Source organism: Pelodiscus sinensis, chromosome 16, assembly GCF_052426305.1.
Source record: "Pelodiscus sinensis isolate ZL-2025 chromosome 16, ASM5242630v1, whole genome shotgun sequence".
In the NCBI taxonomy this organism is placed as follows: Eukaryota; Metazoa; Chordata; order Testudines; family Trionychidae; genus Pelodiscus; species Pelodiscus sinensis.
Window position 1 is genome coordinate 36,977,494 of NC_143067.1, and position 27,804 is coordinate 37,005,297.

General features: G+C 43.4%; 1 protein-coding gene and 1 long non-coding RNA gene across 3 annotated transcripts in view; both read left to right on the forward strand.

The window, feature by feature from the left end:
• The window catches only part of LOC149523524 (uncharacterized), a 261,842-nt gene extending 245,584 nt beyond the window's left edge, over positions 1–16,258 (forward strand). The window contains exon 2 of the long non-coding RNA XR_016346984.1: positions 14,323–16,258. This is a non-coding gene — a long non-coding RNA (uncharacterized LOC149523524). The remainder of the gene's footprint in view (positions 1–14,322) is intronic.
• A 555-nt stretch (positions 16,259–16,813) lies between these two features.
• KCNIP1 (potassium voltage-gated channel interacting protein 1) overlaps positions 16,814–27,804 on the forward strand; it is a 464,782-nt gene continuing 453,791 nt past the window's right edge. For both annotated transcript variants that reach the window (XM_006115769.5, XM_014569863.4), the window contains exon 1: positions 16,814–17,140. In XM_006115769.5, coding sequence (XP_006115831.1) covers positions 17,080–17,140 — 61 coding nt within the window. In that variant the 5' untranslated portion in view covers positions 16,814–17,079. The remainder of the gene's footprint in view (positions 17,141–27,804) is intronic.

Here is a 27,804-nt window from a genome sequence, read left to right on the forward strand (position 1 = left end):
CACACGACTGCTATTCCAGGATAGCTATTTCAGAAGAGGCATTATTCCTTTTGAAATGAGGTTTACAAAAGTTGGAAAAAGCTGTCTGTTATTTCGTATTTATTTCAAAATAACAGAATTGCTGTGTAGACGCTCACATAGTTATTTTGAATAATGGCCGCTAATCCAAAATAACACTGCTGTATAGATGGACCCTAACGGCTTGTGATAGTCATGGGGCTGTGAACATTTTTGTGAGCAAATGGAGTCTTGAATTCCAAAGCTGCATTTGTTATATTCATTATGTCTATTTGATAGCCAGATCTTTTCTGCGGGGTTAATGAAATCCTCACAACGTGAAAGGAAGTATTGCAAACGTCCTGCCTCCTGTGATTTTGATATTCGGTTCTTTTATTTTCATTGCTTTGAGAAGAATTAAATTTGAAATAAAAAAAGCCTCTTGTGCGTAAGTCATACTGAGGGAACCAGAAGGGAAAACAAAAGACAGTCTGAAGCTTTGTGATCTACATCTGCGAATGATTCACTTGTTCTGCCAGAAAATTAGCAATGTCAAAGGAAGGACAAGTGCGGTCAGGCTTCCTAACGTGAACTTCGGATTATGACCAAAGCTTTGTCTGTCTTCCTTCTTTTCCCAGAAAGACCCAAGCAGATCAGCGGTGGTTAAATGCCCCGGCATTCCTGGTGTGTATGTCCCCATCTCCCTCCAAATCAGTTCGTTCCTTCTTGGTTTTGCTTTTGCCGTGCTTACTGTTCTGTTATGAAGGGGATCTGTGAGAGGAGACCATTTAAAATACATTGCCATGCACAGAATTGAAAGACAGACTTGCACACCTGAATGCTGAGCTTATCAGATCATGAACTGCCTCACAAAACAGTTGCTAAGGTGCATACCAAAATTATATCCCCAGCATTAGCGTATCATGGAGTGGAAGGGCGAGTCTACACTGCAGGGCTTAACTCGAAATAAGTGACGCTAACTGAGCTACGTCAATTGCGTAGCTTAATTCGAAATAGTTTATTTCAAAATTGGGAGCGTCTACACAGCAATGATTTCAAAACAGAGCACTCTTCCGCCGATTTCCCTTCCTCCTTGTACAATGAGGGTTACAGGAGTCGGAGTAAGAAGTCCTCCAGCTTGACAGTATTTCAACACTATTTTGAAATAATTGCCTGCTGTGTAAGTGCAGACGAGTTATTTCAAAATAGTTTTGCAGTGTAGACGTACCCGAAGTCTGAGGGCATGTGTAAGTAACTGCGTGGGTGGTTGCAATATCCAATGTGGGTGTACTTCTCAGGCCTTTTCCTATGTTTGGAAATGGCCCAGTACACTCAGCACTTTGCTGGAATTAAAAATAAATAAGGACATTTCAGTGTTGGGCACATCTTCGTGAGAACGGCACCCCCCGTAGGGCAGGGGTTATCTGAGGTACAGCCTTAGGAATAGTAAGGTCAGAGCTAATCTCCTCATACAAATCTAGACAGAAATCGATACTGCCAGTGGGCAAAGTTCTTGGCCTTTATTGGAAGCCTTTCTTTTCTGCACGTTTGTTTGCTTAGTGAGATGAGAGATGAAGAGTGAATGGGCATCTTTGATGAAATCTAGATGCTGCTTGCAAATGGCCTCCTGAGAACTCTTAAAAGAGCCCACCGGGGCTGTGAACAACTCTCCGTGAATGCTGCCTGCTCCTATGCCACTCTTGAGAGTTGCCACTGAGATCTGCAGTTGGGTTGACTCCAGTCTGTGGGTTGACAAGGGAGGATGCAGAAGTATTCATGCTTGGATCACAGTAAAGGATCATAATCTCTGACTCCCATTCAGCTAATCAATGTAATCTGTATGGCCCTATTTATTCAGGCAACCAAGCAAGCACCACAGTCCTGCACAGTATCAATCCCACATAGACACTGACTTTTTTCACAGGGACCTCTGCATCTTCTAAACCAAATGATTATTTGCTCCAACCAGGCTATAAAACAGAGCTTCAGCAAGTGTGTGATTGAACGATGGAAGGATTACCAAGGATTTGTCAGTAGCTATTTTAGTATTTGGAACATCAAGACAATAGGTTTTGACATTGATATTTAGGGGACTCTGCAAAGTTGACCCCAGCTTTTGAGGATTGTTATATCCGGCTTGGTTGTCACTAAAAGCTGGTTTCTGATTCATTTTTAGTGCTGCATTTTTCACAAATATGGAAAAATTAAGATGCCATGAATCAATTTCCTAATCTCCAGACCTCATATTAGGATCTCCGTAATGAAGGTTGCATTCAATTTTAGGTAAAGCAGAGTTAAAGTAGTAATCAGATTAGAAAAAACGTGTTTAAAGACTTGGTCTTGCTTGCATTCTTAAAAAAATCACCACAAAACCAGACACCTGTGCAAATACAGCCTCACTTGTTTTCCACCTGATGTGATTTAACTTGACACTAGGTGAAGCTACCTGCGGGTAAATAATGGCTGTTCTGTTCTCTTTAACAAGACCCTGTGGTGAAAGGTGAAATGTTGTTGTTATAAAGCAAAAATAGAAAGTTAACTATTCACAGCACTTACAAACTAGTATGCATATCCATTCAGTGACTGAAATTACACGGGGTTTCTTTAATAGTTCTCTGTCCAGGGCACTGAGGCAGGAAAATATGCCAGAAAGAGATCATTTGAAATTGTTCCTCTCCCTGTCTGCCGATCTTGCACAAACAAACATAAAATACAGAAAGTATCCTCAGTTAACCAAGAAAGCAAACCATGGTTTCCCCCTCCCATACATGCTAGACTCTTCGGCCTTTAGCTTAAGCTAAAGTCTTGTTAGCAAGACTGAGTTATTAATCCCGATCAACATTTAATGCTCATATTTGATGTAGTTTGGACATATGTTTAGAATTCCTCAGCTTGCTGTGTCTTTTATTAAGAGCTGAAAACACAATGCATTCTTCCCTGTAGCCCAGGTTGTTACGTGGAAGTTAAGAACATAAGAATATAAGAATAGCCGTAGTGGGTCAGACCAAAGGTCCATCCATCCCAGTATCCTGTCTGCCGACAGTAGCTGGTACCAGGTGCCCCAGAGGAAGTGAACCAAACAGGTAGTGATCAAGCGATCTCTCTCCTGCCATCCATCTCCCCCTTCTGACAAACAGAGGCTAGGCACACCGTTCCTTACCCATACTGGCTAATAGCCATTAATGACCTTAATTTCCATGAATTTATCTAGTTCTTTTTAAAACCCTGTTATAGTCCTATCCTCCTCAGGCGAGGAGTTCCACAGGTTGACTGTGCGCTGTGTGAAGAAGAACTTCCTTTTTTTTGTTTTAAACCTGCTGCCCATAAATTTCATTTGGTGGCCCCTACTTCTTATATAATGGGAACAAGTAAATAACTTTTCCTTATTCACTTTTTTCACACCACACATGATTTTATAGGCCTCTTCCATATCCCCCCCCTTAGTCTCCTCTTTTCCAAGATGAAAAATCCTAGTCTCTTTAATCTCTTCTCACATGGGACCCATTCCGAACTCCTCATCATTTTAGTTGCCCTTCTCTGAACCTTTTCCAATGCCAGTATATCTTTTGTGAGTTGAGGAGCCCACATCTGTATGCAGTATTCAAGATGTGGGCGTACTATGGTTTTATATAAGGGCGATAAGATATTCTCTGACTTATTCTCTATCCCTTTGTTAATGATTCCTAACACCCTGTTAAAAGTTAAATGTTGCCGAATGCACAAGTTATTCGTCCATGCATAAACATTCTCTCTCTCAGCTCACACATGATGACACAGGAGTTTTGCAATGTAGCCTTGTGGGTGAAGTGCAGGACTGGGAATTGAATGAACAGAATTGTCATGGGGGGGGCTAGTCTTCTTACGGGCACTCCCCAAGTTACAAACATCCGACTTACAAGCAGCCGTACATACAAAAAAAGCTCCCGTGCAGCCTCAGGCAGGTATGGGCTTAGATTTTATGGGGCCCTACTCAGTGCTATGAAGCTAATGCCCCTATGCCCACCTGCAGTCGGGGGTAGGGATGATTGTGCAGAGCTGTGATTTAATAATGTTCAGCAACACGCCAATGAGATATTTTTAATGCAAATTTTAAACTCAGGTCCTGCCGACTAGCACAGTAAATTCAGAAACTGGCAGCTTGTACCTGGGGTTGGCAAATGCCTGTTGATGGCTTCATTACCACTTGAATGGTTCTTTCTCAGGTTCAGTGTTCTGCTAATAGCTCTGACAGGCGCTGTTACTGTTACCTTAACTAGATCCTCTCTGGAGGAAGCACAGCATCAGGCAGGGATAGGAAGAGATGGGCAATGGCACCCCATGTTTTTCAGAGGCTGTGCGCAATTGCATATTCTGCATAGGGGTAAGGATATCCCTGGCTTCAGGGGAGCTTGCAGGAGACGCAGGTGGTGGAGAGCAGCACAAGTGCTGGCGAGAGGACTCCGGAGGAGTACTGGGCTTCACTCCAGCCTCCAGCTGCATGGCCACCTCAGCTCCTCCAGAGTCCTCCAGCCCACACTTATTCTGCTCGCTGCCTGCTGGTGAGTTGGGGCAATGAGACTGGCTACAGGAGATGACACATGGGGAGGCAGGGCAGGAAAGCGAGTGGCACTCAAGGGATGCCCAGAAGTCCTCTTCAGAATTTCCACCTACCTTCTCATCCTCTTCTATCTAAACCTTTCCTCAAGCACCAGCGTTCAAGCATAAATTAAAAAAAAAACTTGTTTCTACTATTTTTTCTTTGCAGATCTACCATATTTCAACTACATTATGGATTAAATGGGCTTTTTGTGGGCTAGCCTGGGAACCTAACTGCCATTTTATAACATTGTTTCTATCAGAATATATATTCCAAGTTCCAAATTACCAACTTTTGGAACACAACCCGTTTGGACGTTGGAGACTTCCTGTAATTCTGTGCCTCCGTTTTCCCCATTGAAAAACAGCTGCATTTCTTTCCTACCTGACAGCCATATTGTGAGGCTAAATCCATACATAGGAAGAGTTAGAGAATCAGTGAGGAGTAGCACAGAAATGCTTCACTGGTCACTACTGTCCTCTGATACCTGTTGGTGATGTTTGGGCAACTTCTGACAGACAAGCGGCTACTTCACAGAAAGCAGCTGGCAGTTTCAGTGATGCACACAGGACTGAACAGATACACGGGGACTGAACTGCCATCTTGTCCTTTGCCATTTGCTGCTGCCCCTGCTCTGTTCTTGGTACATGTGGTCTGTGTCTATACTGGCAAGTTATTCCGGAAAATCAGCTGCTTTTCCGGAAAAACTTGCCAGCTGTCTACACTGGCCGCTTGAATTTCTGGAAAAGCACTGATGATCCAACGTAAAATCACCAGTGCTTTTCCAGAAAAACTATGCTGCTCCCATTCGGGCAAAAGTCTTTTTCCGGAAAACTGTTCTGGAAAAGGGCCAGTGTAGACAGCACAGTAGTGTTTTCCGCAAAAAAGCCCCGATCGCGAAAATGACGATCGGGGCTTTTTTGCGGAAAAGCGCATCTAGATTGGCCATGGACGCTTTGCCGCAAAAAGTGCTTTTCCGGAAAAGCGTCCTGTCAATCTAGACGTGCTTTTCCGAAAATGCTTTTAACGGAAAACTTTTCCGTTAAAAGCATTTCCGGAAAATCATGCCAGTGTAGACGTAACCAAAGGGTTTTAGGATGCCCTTTTGTCCCTCATCACCAAAGATCCTCTTCAACCTCCCTCCCTCACTCCCATAGGAATCTGTCTGAATTGCTTATTGGTGTTACCTGACAACAGCTTTTTGGTGCTGCTGGCAGCTAGTGATGCTTCTCCATGCTTCCCCATGTGCATTATCCAGAGCCAAGCCATTATGTCACATCGTTTCCTGGTTTAGTGTCAAGAGTCACTTGAAAAATTAAAGGAGGCAGAATTTGCAAACAAAAACAAAAGGCTCTGTACAGTGCTCAGGCAAACGTCTGGGGGGACGGACCCAAAAAGCAGGTTTCACCCCTGCAATGAGAGCTTTTTCCTTCTGATGCTCTGTTTCATGGCAGCGTGGGAGCAGCTGTGGGATCCAAAGGTTGCTGTTGTCACCTAAAACTGAGCAACAAGACACAACTCCCATCTTGGCCCATTGCTGCCAGACAAGATCCACTGGCTCACAAACCTGCTGTCAAGAGTGACTCCTCTGTCTTCTTTCTCCATGCCTGTCCATGCTTGTTTTGAAAACGACAGGTGTGGGGGAGGGTTCCCAGGATGGCAAAGGAGTCCTGGAGCCCAGCCCCATGCGTGTGCACACACCGACCATCCTTCCTAGAAAGTCAGAGTCCACCCCGGATTGAGCACTGCACTCTGACGCTTGATCGCTTGATGATTCCCTGTTCTGTTCATTCCCTCTGGAGGCCCCTGGCTCTGGCCACTGCTGTCAGACAGGATCTAGGCTAGATGGACCTTTGGTCTGACCCAGTATGGCCGTTCTTATGGGTGGGTGGGATCACTTTTACCTAACCTAGGCACAGCCAATCCCTTACATGGAGCCAGTTTCATATGCCTTCAGCTGAGTCCCCCAACCTCCTCCCTAGGCTTTTCCTTTACCCCAGGACCAGGGTCATGTTTTTCTGGTGGGATCCACCCCATTCATGGAAGCCCAGCCAAGCATGCTGTTTTGCGGCTTGGGCTGAAAGAGACAAGGCCTAAATTTGTTTCAATGCACTAGTCGTCAGCCTATCCACATGAAGTGTACAGATCTTGTAAACTCACCATTTGGGGTACGGATCCCACAGAGCATCTATGGTGTCAGCTTTTTCCTTCACCGTGTCTCACTATGCTCCATCCTTTGCCTACAGGTTCAATAGCAGAAGCCTTGTCCCACTTTGAATGCTACAGTGTGCTCCTTGCATGCTCTTCACCAGATCTCTACAAATCTCTGCTAGCAAAATCATTTTGTGGCACCCAACCCAAGGGCTGCGTCTAGATTGGCATGATTTTCCGGAAATGCTTTTAATGGAAAAGTTTTCCGTTAAAAGCATTTTTGGAACAGAGTGTCTAGATTGGTACGGACGCTCTTCCGCAAAAGCACTTTTTGCGGAAAAGCGTCCGTGCCAATCTAGATGCGCTTTTCTGCAAAAAACGCCCCGATCGCCATTTTCGCGATTGGGGCCTTTTTGTGGAAAACAAATCTGAGCTGTCTACACTGGCCCTTTTGCGCAAAAGAGACTTTTGCCTGAATGGGAGCAAAATAGTATATCCGCAAGAAGCACTGATTTCATACAGTAGGAAGTCAGTGCTTCTGCGGAAATTCAAGCGGCCAGTGTAGACAGCTGGCAAGTTTTTCCAGAAAAGCGGCTGATTTTCCGGAAAAACTGGCCAGTCTAGATACAGCCAATTGGTTTTTTTTTTAGATCCTTCCTTTGGCGCTCTCCCCTTCTCTGTCAAGTTCAGTCCTCTTGTCCTCATCCTTACTAAGTTCTCGCACCATCTATTCCTGCCCATCTCTTTACTTTTCTCCCTCCTATCGCCTCTCCTTCTGTGAAACAGTCATCAGTATCGCTCTCCTTAATAGCACATTTGTTCCCACCTCCCACTTGCATTTGATGGCCTATCAGCTGGACTGGAATGGAACTTCAATGAAGTCAATGGAGTTCCAAATAGGCACATTGCTACAAAAATACACTGTCTGATTAAGATTTGCCTCCTCCATTCTGTCTGTTTCCCAGTGGCAGATCAGGGCTTTCTTTATCTTGAACGTTGCCCACAGTTTAGCTCTATGGGGATACGTCTACACTGCAACACTATTTCAAAATAACTAGTGCTATTCCGAAATAACTTAGTCTGCATCTACACAGCAGGCAGTTATTTCAAAATAATGTCGTCATACTGTCAAGCTGGAGGACTTCTTACTTTGACTCCTGTAACCCTCGTTGTATGAGGAGGAAGAGAAGTCAGAGGAAGAGTGCTCTATTTTGAAATAAGTGCCATGGTGAAATAGCCTAATTTCAAAATAAGCTATTTTGGAATAAGCTACGCAATTGACGTAGCTCAATTTGCGTAGCTTATTTCAAGTCAAGCCCTGCTGTGTGGAGGCCCAATGTAAGGATGTTGCATTGGTGACTGGTCTGTTTTAAAGAGGGGGAATTAAAAGAAGCATATGAAACTGTGTAAGAGCAAAGGCAAATCATATGATTTACAGAGAGGGTGGAAGATTCAAAAGAGCTGGCAGCTGAGCACGAAGAGGCGAGATGAGCTTGGAGGCCAGGAGCCTTCAGTGACACAGTGACATGCAACAAACAAATGGAAATCAGACTGAGCAGTGTAGGAGCTGTGCATGGACTGGAAAGCAAGTCCTGTTCCTTTTGTAGGTTTCAGCAAATACAGAAAGAGGCTTGAGGGAGGATTACATTTTGTGTGCAAAGTGTTGCTCCTTTTCACAGCCCACAAAGGGAGGACTTCCTTGATGTTGCCTTATCTATAGTTATGGGTTACGTTAACCAAGTAGGAGGGTTTGCACCTATAATATGGGAGAGTTTAGCCCCCAAGCAGATTACAGTAGAAAGATTATCAATACAACGGGGACTCTGTAATGAACAAGAGAAATTAAATAGTGTTCTTTCAATATAACTATTTGTGGAAGCCAACAAAAGAATACACACTCTAAACAGGGCTACTCAATACGTGTTTGCATCCCGCGGTGCAGTTTGGGGCAACAAGCAGCTCATGGAAGGGAGCCAAAACAAAAACGTAGTGACTATAATGGTCTTCTGTTGATGTGCGTTTTAGTAGTTAAATTCATTAGACTGTCATTGCATATTAAAAGTGCTGTCATATGGGTGGAAAGCGGGTAACTATTGCATTTTATTAATCTCAGCAGAACTGACTTAAATGGGGCCAGCGAGTCATGTAGTTTCGCGTTAATCTTTGTATTCATTCCCGTCAGTGTGAAAGACGCTATTTGCATATATTTGCATATATATTTGCATGTCTATGCAACCACACTTAAGTTGAGGCCCTCTGCATGTGCTGTGAGTATCACTGTGGCCCCCAGGGCTGCCAAAGTTGAGTAGTCCTGTGCTATGCTAAGGTAAAGGGGAGAGGAGACCATTACAGAAAGCATAATATCGCCATAACGGCCAGCATCCCTTGCAGGAAAAAGCGTAAAGAGCTCTTCCTCACCTTCTTCCTCCCCAATGCCCCACCCCCACCCAGACAAGCAGTCCTGGGTTAGAGCATTTCTAATGTGTTAAAGGTGATGCCCAACGGGGGGAGGGAGGATATATTTTTAAGAAGGCTTTAATTTTCCTTTTCCCTAATTTGATTTTCATACCCCACAACATTTGGGGCACCCCTATTTTTCATAGGCCAGCTCATTAGCTTATAAGAACGGCCATACTGAGTCAGGCCAAAGGTCCATCTAGCCCAGTGTCCTGACTTCTGACAGTGGCCAATTCCAGGTGCCCCAGAGGGAATGAACCTTGTAAAAATCTTGGCCATCACAACGTCCTCTGGCAAGGAGTTCCGCAGGTTGACTGTATATTCCCTGAAGAAATATTTCCTTTTGTTGGTTAAATCTCCTACCTATTAATTTTGTTTGGTATCACCCTAGTCCTTTCGTTAAGGGAGCAAATAAATAACTTTTTCACATTTATTTTTTCCACACCAGTCATGATTTTATACACCTTTATTGTATACCTCCTTAGTCTCCTTTTTATAAGATGAAAAGTCTCCCATTACTGACATCTGTCTTTTCCTAATAACTGGAGTTCCCACCCATAGAGAGGTATTTTCAGCGTGAGAGGACACCACGAGTCACACACTATGGACAGCTACTTATCCCAAGAGTCATGTAATAACTCCTCCACCACCTGTAGAACTCCCTCCCAAAACTCCAGTTAGTGGCTCCTGTTTGCTAGCTCCCCTTTTAATGATTAACATTGTTATAACCACAGTAGCAGGCCTCTAAATTAAGCAAGTCTCTGCCATTTCCCCTTGGCTACCAATGATCATTTTGTGGTGTCTACTGACTTCTCACAGACATTATCCAAATGCAGCAGTTATTAATGAACCAGCAGCATATCACAAACAGACACACAAGCTCATCAGATTTATTATTAACTTACTTATGCAAATTTGTCTTTATAACTAATTTATCCTGAAGCCTAATTTGGCTCATCTAAATAGCCCTGAGACCTGTAAACCTTGTGTTACAACATTAATTAATCTTTATATTTCACCTCTATACCTGAAATATACCTGATGCCTTTTGTGGTTGGTTCCATGGGTAATCTGCTTAACATTGCCAGTTAGGTGTGTGCTGTGTTAGAGCTGTAGGTTCACATTTTCCAGACCTGAATTGCTGTACAATCGTGTAATGGATTCTGCCTAGACAACTGAAAAAGGAACCCAGATAGTCGCAAAGGGCCTGCAACCAACTGTTTCTTCTCTGAGTTCTCGAGATCACCTCTAGTGCGAGGACTATTCTTGACCAGATGTTTTTGCCTGTAGATGTCCATCTGCAGCTACGTGCTCCCTGGGGCTGGGCTCCTGGATTATGTGATCCTACAATGCATGAGGTTTGGACATAGAACCAGATCATAGAATCATAGAACACTAGAACTGGAAGGCACCTCAAGAGGTCATCAAGTCCAGTCCCCTGCCCTCACGGCGGGACTAAGCACCATCTAGATCATCCCTGATCAATGTTTATGCAACCTGCTCTTAAATATCTCCAGTGATGGAGATTCCACAACTTTCTAAGGCAATTTATCCCAGGCTACGTCTACATTGGCATCCCTTTCCGGAAAAGGGATGCTAATGTGACGAGTCGGAATTGCAAATCCACGGGGGATTTAAATATCCCCCACGGCATTTGCATTTACATGGCTGCCGCTTTTTTCCGGCTTGGGGATAAGCCGGAGAAAAGCGCCAGTCTAGACGCGATTCTTCGGAAAATAGGCCCTTGAAAGTAGGAATAAGAAATCCTCCGGATTTGCAATTCCGACTCATCACATTAGCATCCCTTTTCCGGAAAGGGATGCCAATGTAGACGTAGCCCCAGTGTTTAACCACCCTGACAGTTAGGAAGTTTTTCCTAATGTCCAACCTAAACCTCTCTTGCTGCAACATAAGCGTACTGAATTGTATGCAATCCTAGAATAGATTTCTTATCTGCACTAAAACAAGTAATGAATTCTGGTTCTATAGTAATGGAAACCACATGGCTCATTGTTCACAAGGGCTTCTGCTAGTTCCATGGAACAGCCTCGGCTCAGACTCAGGCCTGGGATCAAAAGGGGGAGGAACTAGCCCAGTGAATCTAAGACAACTATCAATTACACATTTGCTAAGCAACAGAAATGATCATTTCCGTCTCTTAAAAAAAAAAAAGGCAGTACATTGTTTTCCCCATTCTTGATTTTTAAAAGAAGTCAATCGTCCCTGTCTATGGACTATTTAAAAATCAAATGGAAAAGGAAGTGAGGGCAGGGATGTAGGGGCAGGGACAGCGAGTCATGAGTAGCAGCTGCATCTGTATGTCTGTCATCTCAGATGGCGTGCAAGTAACTGTGCCAAATGATATAGAATTAATGATCTTTAGAATAATACCAGAAACAGCCACAGCTATGCTGCTGGGGCATTCCAGGGCAGTTCATACCCAGGAAGCTGTGTCCCGGGACAGAGTGGTATTTCTAGGAGCCTTGTGGGTTCCTACTTGCAAGCATCTGCCGAAGACGCAGGTCAGGGGACAGAACTGAAGTTATGCCCACTGGCAGTTCTATATTGATACCAACTATGGCAACTCAAACCACTGCCTCTTTGTCTCTGGGCTCCCAGCTTCGCCTCAGCAGAGGCTGTAGCCTCATATGTGCTGAGGACCGGCAGCCACAGGCAATCCCCAAGAGAACAAGTTCTCCTATCCTTCAAAGAGGAGTTACTTCTGGATCAGGCCTAGCATGTGACATGGGCCTAGAATACCCTCCTGGAACAGAGTCACAGTGTAAGAAAAAAGGGCCATTCGGGCTGGGCGAATGGAAGCAAAGTCCAGCAACAATCTGAACGTCGCTACTCCAATATCCCAAGTATTCAACAGACAGCGGTGGTGTGTCACCTAAATCTGAATGGAGGCACCTTCATTTAGTCCACTGAGAGAGTCAGGTCTGGCATGAATGGCTTGACTTTAGGTTTTGTGTGTGTTCCTGTTATGTCAGTTGACATTATTATACTGTGGGTGAAATCATTTCTCAAGTGTCAGAGATTTTAGCATCCCGACTTTTTCTGGGACGTTCTTTTCTTGCACTGAGCCAGGACTGAATGTTCCAGATGCCCCCTTTTGTTTACAGAAACAAGTGGATGTTTGGCCCGTGCTCTAGGGGGCTGTTCCAGTTTTAGTCCCTGGAAATGGATGCTTTTGGAGCCATTTGGCAAAGGTCTGGAACTAGACGAGGCAATGGTAGCAGACCTTCCCTCACCCCAGACATAGCAGCGAAACACTGCAAACCGGTTGCTAGAGCCATGCACAATAAGGGTCTGGTCTCCCCTCCTATAAAACCATAGTAAAACGCCAAGTGTCTTCAATGAGAACAGGATCTCATCCTCTGACAGACATGATCCCATTGCCTTGTTCCTGCAATTTTCAGCCATGAAAGGACTTTTCCCACAGTTGGAGGAAAGCTTATTACCCCCATCAGAGTACTTGGATCATGCCAATATTAATTTAATTCTGCAACTACTGCCACTATATTTACATGTAGTGAACTGTAGTTAACTGCCTCACTGTGGCCAAACCTACCGGCTATGTTCCACCAACAAACATCAGTTACGCTGTGAAATGTTATGGCATTGCCTAGTGGTAGCACAGAAGTAAGCTGCCAGGTTAAATGCAGCAAAGGGGTTAATATCACCAATACTCTTTCATAGTGTGTAAGAATTACATTTTGGTGATCTAGTAGCTGGTAGGATAGTCATGCAACAGGTCAGCACCAATCTCTAAGGAAACCAGCAAGAGTTACATGAGGCCTGGAAGAGCACTAGCCAATTAGAACACAGTATGCAAAAGAGAGCATCCCAGTTGGCTCCAGCTAGATTCCACAAGGCTATTTTTTCAGAATCTCTGACTGCATTTGCCATATAGGGTGTTCATTTAAAAACCAGGACCATTAATACTTCTCAAGTGCAGTGCCATGCAAAGATTTTCACTTATCTTGGCTGGAGATGCTCTGAATGTATGCAACAATACATGGTAGACTGTGGAGGAGAACATTAGCATTTGTGAAATCTCAAGCAAATATTTACCTCTTCACTCAGTTACTCTCCAAACTCATCTTGGCAAAAATAAAATTTCTGCCTATTATGTCCATATGCCAGATGCAGAGATGCATTCAAGCTTGGCATGTGTTTGTACTTGGAGGTCCTGCTTTTATGAGACTTATGCTGTGGGTGCTTGTGTGTCAGAGGATTCTTCCGGCGTAATACTCTCGGCATCTGTTCTGCCACTTTGCACACCACACAATCAAAGGCTATGCACAGGACCTGGCTTCCCCAATTCAGGGGAATGTTTTTATTTCTCACACACAAAAAATGTCAGTGTTGATTTCTTAGGTAAGAGAAAAACCTTGTTCCCGTTTCAAGGAGTAATGAATATGGGCTCCTATCAGCCAACATCTCCTTCCTTGTAATTTCTCTATATGGGCAGGGGCTGATCCGTCTCTATCAGTCTATGCTTTCCTCCTGGACCGGCTCCAATATGTGTCAGGAGGAATTCTGAAGCAAGTTAATTTCCATCTGGCTTTCCTTGTGGCATCTCTTTTTATAATTAGTTTAGCTTTTTGTGACGATTCACTTTAGAGCACTTACATCGGTAATGTTGTTTTTCATGACGGGTGACTCACTGTGTAGACTCGTGTATGGTTTCGTGTCTGAACGATGTGGCAGGAGCAATTGCTCATTGAGTTTGGAAAGCAACAACTTGATCTAGCTTTTCATTGTGAAATCCACATCTTGAAGAGATTGTTTCCTCCTTCCCTGTCACAGAGCAGCCCTGTGTCAACATCAGAAGATGGTTTTGAGGGCAACTAATATAAGGAAATTATTGGGTTATTTTTAACTGTCCTCAATCTTGTGGTTTCCTCTCTCTCTCTTAATCTCACTCATTGTGCTCTTTATTTCCTCTCCCTCTCTAGTCTGTTCACTTTCCTCTTTTTTTACTGCCCAGGCTTCTCTGTGGCTTGGTCCCTGTCTTGTCTGATTCTGGTTCTTAGACACCCGGTTGTCATCGCTCCCTATTGCTCTGAACACACTTTTGTGGTTGTTGGCTGGTGACGGCAGTCTGTGTTAACAGCTCTTGTTTCCTTCCCTAGGTTTGGATTAGCTCCCAGTAGAGGCAGGCAGTTTGGTTCCTCCTTGTCCATCGTAGAGTCAGGGGAGTTGTAGAAGAAACTGAAAACACAGAGAACCAAAACCACATGACCAACTAGCTCTTCAGAGGTACCAGCACCAGATGCTGATGGACAACAGTAACTGCCCTGTACTTATTGGTGTGCCCATCACACCTGCCCTGATGGATGTGGGAGCATGTTTCTGATGTGGGAACCCTGATGATAGTCACATAGAGCAATGCATCTTCTCACGGAAGAAAACTTAAATTGAAAGACATTGACTTCCTCCAGAATCAAAATTCTGGTGCACGTAGAGCTCTGAGTGGACTAAGATCTTGTTTCCTCTGAAACATGTGTGTGAAGCAGTTGCTCCATAAGGAGGTGTTTGATTGGGTAACATTTAAATAAAAATGATGTAAATGTTTATTACAAAGCCTGTATACCTGAAGGAGAATGGAACATCTCCCATGCTCTGTCATATTCCCCCTTATTTGGCACTGGAGAGGCCACATCTGGAGTATTGCATCCAATTCTGCCCTCCCCCCATTACAGAAAGGATGAGGATGCATTGGAGAGAGTCCAGCAGAGGACAAGAAAAATGATTAGGGGGCTGGAGCACATGACTTATAAGGAGAGGCTGAGGGATTTGGGCTTATTTAGTCTGCAGAAGAGAAGAGTGAGGGGGGATTTGATAGCAGCCTTCAACTACACGAAGGGAGGTTCTAAAGGGGATGGAGAGAGGCAGTTCTCAGTCATGACAGATGGCAGAATGGGGAGCAATGGGCTCAAGTTACAATGGGGAAGGTCTAGGTTGGATATTAGGAAAAACTACTTTAAAAGGAGTGTAGGGAAGCACTGGGATGGGTTACCTAGGGTGGGGGTGGAATCTCCATCCCTAGAGGTTTTTAAGTCCCGGCTTGACAAAGCCCTGGCTGGGATGATTTATATGGGGTTTGTCCTGCTTTGGGCTGGGGGCTGGACTCGATGACCTCCTGAGGTCTCTTCCAGCTCTATGATTCTATGATTCCTTCGCCCTCTGAGACAGGTACACTCCTCAAGGACAATGCAACTTGGAGAAACCTAGAGCTAGACTATCAGATGGTAGGATCTACCAGTCCCAAGATCTCAGCTATGCGACAACTTGCCAGAAGATCCCAAAGGAGGACAATAGGTCCAAATAAAACACACCTTTTTGAGCTCACAACCCCACCCCTACATACCCCAAATACTTGATTCACCCCTGTGGAAGGGGAAATAGTGCAATAGCATGATTTCTGTTGTCAGCTCAGATGTGCCTTCCATGAGCATGGTGCTAAGATAACAAGGTCCTATTTCTTAAAAAAAAAAAAAAAAAAAAGTCCTCTAAAAAGTACGAGTACTCCTGATTGAAGTTGTAAAACAAAGACCAAATGAACCAAAATCTCCATTTTTCCATGAATGGATTCTGATCAAGCACTAAATGAGAGCTGTATCCTGATAGACACAAGGGCTATAGATATATTGGTGCATGCAAGAAATGCAGAGCAGGAAGTACTTGAATATCAACTCTCCAAATGTTTTATCACCAGTAAAAATGGCTTTTAGTATTTCTGATTTGCAGATGAATTTGATGAAGTCTTTATTCAAGAACTACAGAAAAGCAAAGGAAGCCCCTTGGGACAATATACTTTTTCTCTGCAATGTAATAATGGATTTCCTCAAACAAATGTAATATTTGCACAGATGTTGCTTTCCTCTAAGACACCATCTGTGGATTCCAATTCTTCTTCTGACAAGTACCTGTTAAGGAGTTAACTCTTTCTCTGCCTCCCTTTCCCCATGTTCAGTGTAAACCTAGCGATCTGTATAACTTAATGTAGTGCAACATTATGTCCTGGATCAGGTTTTTTAAAAAGAAAATCCCAGCGAGAAAACCTGACACACACAGGAGTTTGCTTCAATGATATGCTGGTTTTTATATCCAAAGCGTGTGTGAGTCTCTCTCTCTCACATGCATGCTTTGTGAGTTGCATAGAATTAGGTTGTCAGCAACTGCATTTCCCGTACATCTGACATATCAGAAAGTGTATGGAGAGTGGCTGTGTTGAAATTGACTATCTTCCCCTCCCAATGCACACTTGTTTCCTTTCCGTGCCTCGGAAGAGTTTAAGCGAATGTTGTTTTCTATCTTTTCATAAGACAGTATTAAGAAGCAGGAGCATGCATTCTCCACAGCTGCGACTTTGACAGCCAGTTCACTACTGTTTTTCACAGAGTAGATTTTCATTCATTCATGATTGGTACACAGCCTCGGTCCCCAGCATCCTCCTGAGATCCTTACTATGCCTACAGAACTGTAGTTTAGTATGCACTGGGAGAGATGCATTGATGCTTTCTCTGTAGACCTACAGGCTGCTGGTTGGAGCCATAAGGGAAAGAGAAGAAGAATTAGCCTGTGTATTTATGTGGCTGTGCTCCAGTAAATATTTTGATACATCTGCTGCCAGCTCTGGTCTGAGGGAATCTATCTAGCATTTAAATTTTGATGGGGAGCTGTTTTGAATAATAACAGTGCAGCCGGCTGTGAGTCAGTGCATGTGTGTTGACTGAAAAAAAAAAATCTCAAAGCTTAACGCTTGCTGAACGTTGAGCTGCAGTGCTTTGCCTTTACCCTCCTCCTTTCTCTTTTTCCTAAATAGATTGTGGTTCTTTTGGGGGTGGGGGTGGAACAAAAAAACCCTCTCACAAGTAGCTGTTGCAATGGGTGCAGTAATGGGTACATTCTCTTCTCTACAAACCAAACAAAGAAGACCTTCAAAAGGTAAGAAATTTCTCTTTGCTTTTTCTGCCTCTTTTGTGTATTTGCTACTATTGGGTTTGACAACGGAGGGAGGCACACGGACATGTGTCACTGGAAACTAGCCCACCGTTTATGTCAGGTGTAATTGATAGAGGAGGAGGGTAGCAGGCTATCAAGGGGCTTCTGGGGTTACCTGGGCAAGAGGGCATTTGCTCTAGGTATTTTGGGGAGGAAAGTGGGGAGCATGATACACCTGCTGAAATGTTGTGATCCTGCACACAGCCGTGTGTGTAAGGAGGAGAACTCAGCGGTTTCACATGCAGAGCACTTGCCGAAGAGACCTGTTTACTCCGAAATCCCATGCTTTCTAAATCCACCAGGCAGGCGGCAATCAAATATATATAAATATGGCAAATTCTTCCATCTGCCTTGTACTTTCTAAAAAAGTACCATCAGAGGGACTGTTGTATTTTTAATAATCTGACTATGAAACGTTGCCATTGTGTGTTTTGTGTTAATTATCTGGAGGGAAAAAATAGAGGATTTCTTCACGAGCAGGGGAAGGAGAAGAGGCTCAGAGCAGAGAAGAAAGCAAGCAGCAATCCAGGGATTTTTAATTCTTAAATCCACATGTCCTGAATCTAACATGATGGTTTTTCAGGAAGTCAGTCATGTTGAGAGGCGCTTATTTGCTCAGTCCGTTCATGGGGCTATTTCAAAAATTGCAGGGTACTGCTAAGCAGAAAGTTGGAGGCACTATAGGAGACGAGACTGAAACATGTATATTGTTAAAAGCCCCACACTTTACAGAGTCTTTTTACTATTGGAAAATAGTTCTGAGCAGAAGCACTGCAATTAGCAAGCAGTCCATTAGCATTTTGAGGGTAAATCTTTACTTCCACTGGATTTGTAGCTCAGTCCAGATGTATGCTTTCAGTGGAAGTTGGCGTAGAATTTCCTAGTTTTGATCATGAGGCAAAATAAAAAATATTTACATCAGAACCACTCAAATGGGTTTTCTCAAGCTATAAAGTGGTGCTACGGGTGAGGGAGGTTGGGTGCTGAGGGCATGGGAGTGGATTGGAGTTGGAGGTGATCGTTTTAAGTTTACAAACAAACATAAAATTGTAGAACGGTTCCTTTGGCGCAATTGACTAGACAGAGTCAAATATCAGTTTTACAAAGCACCTAGACATGGATTACATCTCCTTTGTCTGTGCTATTTATAATGAGGCCATAATTGTATAGCATCTAAGTGCTGAGTCGCACATCTAAACATCTGGCGTCAATATATGTGTAGGCACAGCAAGAGGCAGAGGTACTGAAGAGGTGGTGTTGAGTGTATCAACTTCTGAGACAACATGGCTGGGTTGGCCATTTTCCAGGTATCTGAACGTGGCAAGCTTCTGAAAGTGAATCTATCCTGCAGTGCTTGCCAGAATGGTTACCTTGTTGTGTCAACTTACATTTATCCCCAGGGAAGGTGCTTTGTGTAGTGCTCACCCCCTCACAGGGGTGCTGCTTTTCATCTGGGCCATGACTTTTGACCAGTCCAGCTCAGATCCTCCTCTCTGCATAGCTTGCTGGCCCCTAGGACACATACACCTTCCTGCCACAACAAGGTGTGGTCACCAGGCAAGGAATTTACATTGAAACAGAGGCACTTTATTGCTGAATGTGTATGTTGCTGATGTCAGCTTGTAGTTGGCTTTTCTGTATTGAGTGGCTTAGAATTTGCTCGCTGATGAACTCGGACAATAACAATCCAGCATCTGGTGGGATATCGAAATGTTGATGCTGGAGTTCATTCTGATTGATATCTGCGGGAAGTGATCCTTCGGGGCTACATGCCAAAACCGACTTTTGTAGAGCCATTTCCAATGGGTGCCAGTGGGTCCCCCTCTTGCTTTTACTGATTTGCGCGGGACCCGGCTGTAAGGAGCAGGCCAGAAGCGATTCCTTTGCTTCCCTTTGCTATTTTCAAAGCTAGCCTAGGATGTCACACCTTTCTGGGTGTAACCCACACACCTAGTGTGGTTCACTGTTCCATGTAGTCCATTTAGACCACTTACAGCGAAAGATAAGGTCAAGGGTGCTCTACAGCCTAAGCTAAGAGCCAGCCGGCTTTATAGCCCAAGCTGGAGAGGAGCCTACACTAAGCTCCAAAAGTCCCAGGTTCTGCCCCGTGGTGGTTACATGGGCACCACTCAGTGGCAGGTAGAACACTGCAGCCTGTGGGACTGCCCATAGCAGCTGATTATAATCATCCAATGGACAGAACCAGACTAGCCAATCTGGCAGCTGCAGGATCCCACACCTCAGTGCGGACCATGTTAGGGATACGTAGAACCGACAGTGGGTTGCTGACTACTCCCCTGTCTCTGCTAACTGGGGCTTTAGGCGGATTGTGAACTTGGCTGGACACTTTGAGCTTTTTGTGGAGAAAAGATACGTGTGTCAGCTTTGGATGCATTTCTATCTCACTCCCCATCTGCTAGATCCTTAGCTGCTGTTAATCATCACATTGCATCAGAGTAGTTGGATGGATGTGAAGGACCTGTCCCAGTCATTGTAAGATCTTCTCTACTCTGGCATGGAAGAGCTATTTCACACAAGGCTGAGGGAGCAAGGTGCCACATTAAATCTTGGGCTTCACTGAAAATAGCCCAACTTCATAGCTTTTTTTCAGATTTACTGGAACCATTGATGATGAGGGACCAACCATGGCATAAAAATGCACGGGAGCACTCTCTTTGCCTTTACTTTTGTGGTCAGGGATGGTACTAAAAAGATCTGGAAGCAGGAAGGAGTCAGAGATGGACTGCAAAAAACAGGAGCTTCCCAAATCGACCAGTGGAGCTCAGGGCTGGGCAAACGTGGCCTTGGGGCTGCATCCGGCCCACCTAACACTTTGATCTGGCCCGTGGCCTGCATCTGGCTGCTTTCTATTTATATCCTGCTTCCCGTGCCACTGAATTTCCACCTGGTGAGTCAGGCAGCAGGGTCCCATTTAAATAGCTCGTGGCTCCCAGTCGTGGTGTTTTCTTGGCAGAAGCTGGAGTTGCTAGCCCTTTAAATGGCCACATTCACCTGGGTGGCTACCAGGCAACGTAATAGCAGTGGGGCCATAAGCCCTTTAAATTGCTGCTATTTAAAGGGCTTGCAGCTCCTAGTCCTGCTGCTACCACGTTGCCTGCTGCTGCCTGGGGTTGCTGTGGCTATTTAAATGTCCTCAGACCCCGCCCCTTCCAGGCTGGTGGGTGGAGCTAGCCCGTGACCACATACCAAAATTCATTACGTGGTCCCCTTGCAAAAATTACTGCCCACCTCTGATGTAGCTGGATTGCCTCACTTCTGCGGACGGTATGTATTGATGCTACATGTGTGCTTTTTAAAATGAAGAGTCTGAAGACCAATCCAATTATCTTTCTGTTTAAAACCAGCATGTTTTAGCTAAATGAACCCTGTGGTGTTATAATCTTCAGGGATTTTTGTTTTTAATCCCAGGTAAATAAAACAAAACTAGGTTGAATGCAAAATGCCTTTCTTAAAATTATGAAAATCAGAAAATGGGTTGTTAAAAGCTGGCACTGTGGGCTACATCCAGCTCTGATGGAACTACACTCATTGCAGTGCTGGGGTAATTTTTCACCATGTGTTCCTAACTCACTCTCTTGTGACTCCTCTGCCACACCTACACTGGCAAATTTCACAGGGTAGAGTGCCCACGTGAGCTGTGAATCAGCTCGGGGCTTCCTGGAAGTCTTCACAATAGTGTTTACAAACAGCATATGCAATTCCTTTCTCTAGTGAAAATGTAGAGCCTGAATCAGCAGCTTATCGTGTGCATTATCTAGTATCCGAGAGTGGCCAGTAGTCCTTGTTTAAGAGGAGGGCATTGTTCTTGTGACTTTCTGTTCTTCAACTACCAACATATGTGCCCTTAATGTACCATCCACAGATGTTTCTTCCTGACCCCAGCAGTAACCAGCCACTGTCCTGCAGCATGAGGACTGATCATTCGTAGGACTGGCCCACACTTGAAGGTTAAGTTGACACAGCTATGCTGGCCAGGGATATGCAAAACTGAGCACTGTAGTTACCTTGACTTAATGTCCAGCACACACTTGGCTAAATCAATGGAAGGATGCTTTGGTCAGGGTCGATACTGCTGCCCTGGGAAGTGGTGCTTCAAACGAAAAAAAAACCACTTCTAATCATGTAGGCTGTGTTTACACTGCCTGGTTATTCTACAGAAAGCTGAAAGTCCCCAGGGACAAACCTGCATAGATCTGTGTCCATATTAGTAGAGCTGCAGAAGTTTTCCAGTTCCTCTAAGTCGTATAACTTATGACTATGACCTCAGTAACATTTATGGCCGTGTTTTACTACATTTCATTAGAAATTGTTTCCTTTGATCTCCCCAATTTGCTGCCTTTTAATTAATTTGCCAGTCAGGAGTCTGCATTGTGGATAGATGCCTAACTGCTGCCTCTTTTGTTTCAGTTGAGACGGTACAATTGTTGTTGGTAAATCTCTTGGAAAGTCCAAGGAAGTGTACAGGTGAGCTGCCCTCAAGTTAGGCCGAGGATATGGTGGTATGATAGTGAATGAGCCAGGGAGCGCTACTGTTGGCCAACTCATTGTACACAAAGGGTTGGATTTTGCAGAGACTTTGGTGTGTTGCCTGCTGTACTCTCTGGAAGTTCTTGTTTCAAGTGACATGGGGGGCTGAAGTGGAAACTCTATTATCTATCTGACACTGTGGCCAGGAGTAAAGTGTTTGAAAGAAGAGAGGAATATGTGTATTATTCCTGTTAATTACCTAAGGTGTTACTTGTAACAACAGTATTTGCATTGAGATGTTCATGTAACTGTCAAATTGATGGTCTGACTTTCTATCAATCCCTAAACAGCCATAACAATTGATAAGCCATTGTTTAAAAATTCATATGTAAAGTACATAATACCTAACACGATTGTATCTCCCTGGAATGTTCTTTCCATCCTACAAAAATTTGAGATTTCAAAAGATTTTCTTGCCCCAAGTTGGAACAAAAAGTCCAAATCTCAATCTTCTGGCAAATGGAAAAGTTAAAAAACAAGTCAATTGAAACATTTTGAAATGTTTCATTTTGATTTTGACCATTTTTGTTCAAATTATTCCCACCTTTCTAAAGAGAAAGTTATTCCATCCCGAAAAACATTGATTTCTCATGTCATAAATATCATCTCAAGATGTTCTAACAAATTTTGAAACTTTTGAAACCAGTTTCAAGTCTAATCATTCAAAATTGACTTCTCCTATCTCCTCCTCCCCCCATTTATGGCTTTCACAAATCAACCTCTTTGACAAAGATTTGACTACATTTTTCTGACCACCTCTGTCTTCAGGTGTTTTCAACAATCATCTCTTTCATATGAATGCTAAGACCTTTCATGCTTTTTGCCGTATCCAGCAAAGAGGAGTGACAAAAATCAATCCATTTCTTCTTAACATGGTGCTAGTCCACCTAACAGATTGTGCAATTGGGGTGAATTTTTCATTTTGCTACCTTCCTTCCCAAATGCAATTTACAACAAAAATGTTGACATTTCCTTCTGTGGGTGAAGTAAATTACCTTATAACTGAAAGATAGTGGGGGGCTTTCAGCCGAATGGTTTCCTGGATTTCTTGGGGTTTTCATACTAACACCTATGAAACACAAACTTAAATATTCTCTGTAGCTTTTCTTTTTTCTATCCTTGTAGCTTCTCATGGGATTCACTTGGAATTATCAGCCCTGGTTCTGTTCTCACTTGATGTTAGATCTGTAAAAAGTCACCAGGAGTTGAAACGCTCAAACCAATAAATGGGAATAACCCAGACTTGATCTCAAAGTTGGGTATTTTTCTCCAGCACAAAGGTTGTATTGGCCTCATTTGAGCTAGTTGTATTTATGGGTATGTCTACATTGCAGTCAGACTGATCATGTGGTAAACAAGCAGTAACAAAAAGCCACTATTTAATAGTTAAGAAAGAGTATAAATAATCATGTGGTAAACAAGCTGTAACAAAAAGCCACTATTTGATAGTTAAGAAAGACCATGAATAATGGAGTAAAAAAAATCCCTTGAAATTATTAAGTTGAGGTCCTTGCATCATACAATGGGTCAAGATTTTTTTTCTGCTAGAGGAAGGGCTGGTAGAAATATTGTGGCAATAAATAATTAAGATATGTCACTTTGCTACCGCATGGGAGCTAAAATTCAAGTGCCTTATGTATCCATTTTCCTCTTTGAGCAAGGCTTCTCAACCAGACTAAAATTCCCTATGTGCACTGAGGCCATGGAATTTCCATGATGCACTGCCTTGCTACTCTGAGAGAGTCATCAGAGGAGTGGCAATCCAACCAGTGAGGCCAACTTCTAGAAGAGAATGAGAACTTGATGTTCTTGAACTTCAACTCTCATTGTAGTGGTATTTCTGAATTGACATCTTGCGGGTGTTCCACCAAATTAGTTCTCGTCTTGATATTTGGACTGAGGAATCAAAAGTGTTCCTGGAGGTGTGGCAGGAGGAATATTTTCCAACCAGTTCTAATTATGAGCCTGATTTAAGGACTACCCAACTGCTCTAAAACCTAAACTACCTAAATTACCCCCTGTTTTCAAACTAGAGAGATGAGCCAAAAATCTAGGTGGGCTAATGTAGAAATTCCAAATCTGTGGGGTTCCGTTGGCCATGGTGAAGAGTTGTGTATTTTGGGTTGTGCTAATGGGTGTATTGAAAAGACAACCATATAGTCATGTCCATCAAATCAATTAAACTATCATACGGTTGCATGATTATTCATAATATAAATGATCAGATTATGAATATTTGTCAGAGCAGCTGTGAAAATTTCACTTAAAACATAATTGACAAAAATAAAAACCTTCAAAAAATGTGGCATTCCTTTCTGCAGTTTTCTGAGCAACTTCGGGAGGCCGATATAAAAGTGGCAGTCAGCGGGGATAGTAGAATGAGGACACAAAGGTTGGTGCAAGGACCTGAGGGAGAAATATGGGGAGGTTGTGCACAGATTAAACCAAGAGTGGCCGTTTGTGGGGTGAGCAGTGGGCGAAGAAAGCTTACACAAGAGTGGGTAAGTGTACAACTGTGTTAGTATTAAAAGCCAGCACTGTTTTTCTGTGGACCTAAGCAATTGTTGATCCTGTTGTGAAACCTCCACAGACAGGTGGCTTGTTACAGATACTCCTGAGATGACAATGAGTCTAAACGGCAGGTAGATCTAGGGTGTAGGCTGAGCCATCCCCAGGAGCTGTCAAGCCCAGATACCAGGTTTGAAAGGGCCTTAATTAACAAAGACATTAACAAGATAATGAAGCCAAACTGCAGAAAGTGGAGTCGTGATCTCTCTCTGTTCTATCTTCCAGGAGTAGACATCTTCTAAGTTTCGCTACTCTACTAAGTTTTGCTCTTTAGAGATATATGTAACCATTGTAATGCAGGGCAGCTGGAATAATTTTTATCGTGGGGTTGCTGGCAGCTCCTGAACCAAACTGTAAATCCTGACTATAATGAAAACCCTTTCCAGCCAGAGGGTGCTGGGGCACCCCTGCTTCCCTAGTTCCAGTACCCATGTTGTAATTCTCTTCATTTTCACACGCTCACTTTTACCAGTTCTTGCGTCTGCTCATTTTGTTGTTTTCAGATCTCACTTGCTAAAGCTTTGTATCCCAGTAATGAATTGGAAATTGCACAGAGTCTCTATAGATGGACACATGCACAGCCAACCAGAACTGTGCTCCAGAAAGGTTAAAATATAGCCATAGGACATTTCATTTTATGGCTGAAAACAGCTAATGGAGGAGATGATTATAATGATACACTTTGTACTATTAAAGGTAGATTTCCAGGAAACCTGAAAGATGTCTGCGTAATGCTACTGGAAGGTACTTAGTGGAAATAAAGATAATGTCACCTTTCATAAGAGCAGAAAAAAATGAGGAAAAAGATTGGTAGTGACTGTCAGTGGTTTTTAGTGCTGCAATAGAACAATTTTTTTTCTGCCAATCAAAGTCATGTGCTCAGAAATATGGACATGATAAACAGCATGCATAAAATTTGGTTTTGCATCAACAGTTTAAGAAGCCCTAAACACGGCTTTCAAATCTGTCAATAGCATATTTGAAAGCAGGAATAGCACAGCTGGAATAGCACAGTCCCTAAAACTCAGGGACAAATTTGGACTTATATGTTCAAAATCAGGTTTTTTCCCCTCTCATTCTAGTGAGATATACATAGCACTAAGCCCGTCATTGCCCTGAAGTTTTGATTATCACTGACCCCTATATAAAACTCCTGCCTTAGCGCACTCTGGTCCAGCAGCATCCGTGGTCCGGCATGATTTGAGTTAGCCAGATGTCCACTTTTTATGGCTGTGGCCAAGTTTCCCGTGGTCCCATAAAGTTTGTTTACAGCCACCAATCCTAGCTCTCGGTGTTTTAAGCTGTTGTTTAGCTCTAACTGACCCTTAAGTGTCCTCTAGCCACCCACTAAGCCATGGAAGCATTGATAAAGCTGCTAGACAATATTGACCTCTCATGGTCTGGCAAATTCTTTGGTTCAGCATCAGTCAGGTCCCGAGGTTCAACCTGTAGCTTGTTCTCCGTATGAGTTGCACAATGTGCTCTTAGGAATGACAGCTGTTCACTGACTGAACAAATGTAGTGAACCAATGCAGAAACTGAGGAAAATGGTCCCTTTCCCATAGGGAATCTGACAGCCTCCATCTCACAGTGCAGGTGTCTTGCAGCAACAGAGAATAGTGCCCTGTGTATGTGCCCTTTATCTGTTCAATTAAAAGGACTTGTCCATTGTCATGTGAACTAGAAGCAGCACACAAAACAGACAAATTAAGCAAGAACCTTTATTGTTAATACAGAAGAGCGGAGTGTGTGCTAATCCAAAAGAATGACAGGAATTGAACCTGTGTGTGATTTACTTACTTCGCATTATCCCTGACTGGCCTGTGGACCCCAGTGGATTTAGGGTTGAACATAGAATAGTGATAGAAATGTAGCTGTGTTAGTCTGGTGTAGCTGAAACAAAAAACAGGACTGTGTAGCACTTTAAACACTAACAAGATGGTTTATTAGGTGATGAGCTTTCGTGGGCCAGACCCACTTCCTCAGATCAAATAGTGGAAGAAAATGGTCACAACCATATATACCAAAGGATACAATTTTAAAAAATGAACACATATGAAAAGGACAAATCAAATTCAGAACAGAAGGGGGATGGGGGGAGGAAAATGTCTGAGAGCTAATCATAGAATCATAGAATAATAGGACTGGAGGGACCTCGAGAGGTCATCGAGTCTAGCCCCCCGCCCTCAAGGCAGGATCAAGCTCCGTCTACACCATCCCTGACAGATGTCTATCTAACCTGTTCTTAAATATCTCCAGAGAGGGAGATTCCACCACCTCCCTTGGCAATTTATTCCAATATTTGACCACCCTGACAGTTAGGAATTTTTTTCCTAATGTCCAATCTAAACCTCCCCTGCTGCACTTTAAGCCCATTACTCCTTGTCCTGTCCTCAGAAACCAAGAGGAACAAATTTTCTCCTTCCTCCTTGTGACACCCTTTTAGATATTTGAAAGCCGCTATTATGTCCCCCCTTAATCTTCTTTTTTCCAAACTAAACAAGCCCAGTTCATGAAGCCTGGCTTCATAGGTCATGTTCTCTAGACCTTTAATCATTCTTGTCGCTCTTCTCTGTACCCTTTCCAATTTCTCCACATCTTTCTTGAAATGTGGTGCCCAGAACTGGACACAGTACTCCAGCTGAGGCCTAACTAGTGCAGAATAGAGCGGCAGAATGACTTCACGAGTTTTGCTTACAACACACCTGTTGATACAACCTAGAATCATATTTGCTTTTTTTGCAACAGCATCACACTGTTGACTCATATTCAACTTGTGGTCCACTATGACCCCTAGATCCCTTTCCGCCATGCTCCTTCCTAGACAGTCGCTTCCCATCTTGTATGTATGGAACTGATTGTTCCTTCCTAAGTGGAGCACTTTGCATTTCTCTTTATTAAACCTCATCCTGTTTACCTCTGACCATTTCTCTAACTTGCTAAGGTCATTTTGAATTATGTCCCTATCCTCCAAAGAAGTCGCAACCCCACCCAGTTTGGTATCATCTGCAAACTTAATAAGAGTACTCTCTATCCCAATATCTACATCATTGATGAAGATATTGAATAGTACGGGTCCCAAAACAGACCCTTGAGGAACTCCACTTGTTATCCCTTTCCAGCAGGATTTAGAACCGTTAACAACAACTCTCTGACTACGGTTATCCAGCCAATTATGCTCCCACCTTATCGTGGCCCTATCTAAGTTATATTTGCCTAGTTTATCAATAAGAATATCATGTGAGACCATATCAAATGCCTTACTAAAGTCTAGGTATATGACATCCACCGCTTCTCCCTTATCCACAAGGCTCGTTATCTTATCAAAGAAAGCTATCAGATTAGTTTGGCATGACTTGTTCTTCACAAACCCATGCTGGCTATTCCCTATCACTTTATTACTTTCCAAGTGTTTGCATACGATTTCCTTAATTACCTGCTCCATTATCTTCCCTGGGACAGACGTTAAACTGACCGGTCTATAATTTCCT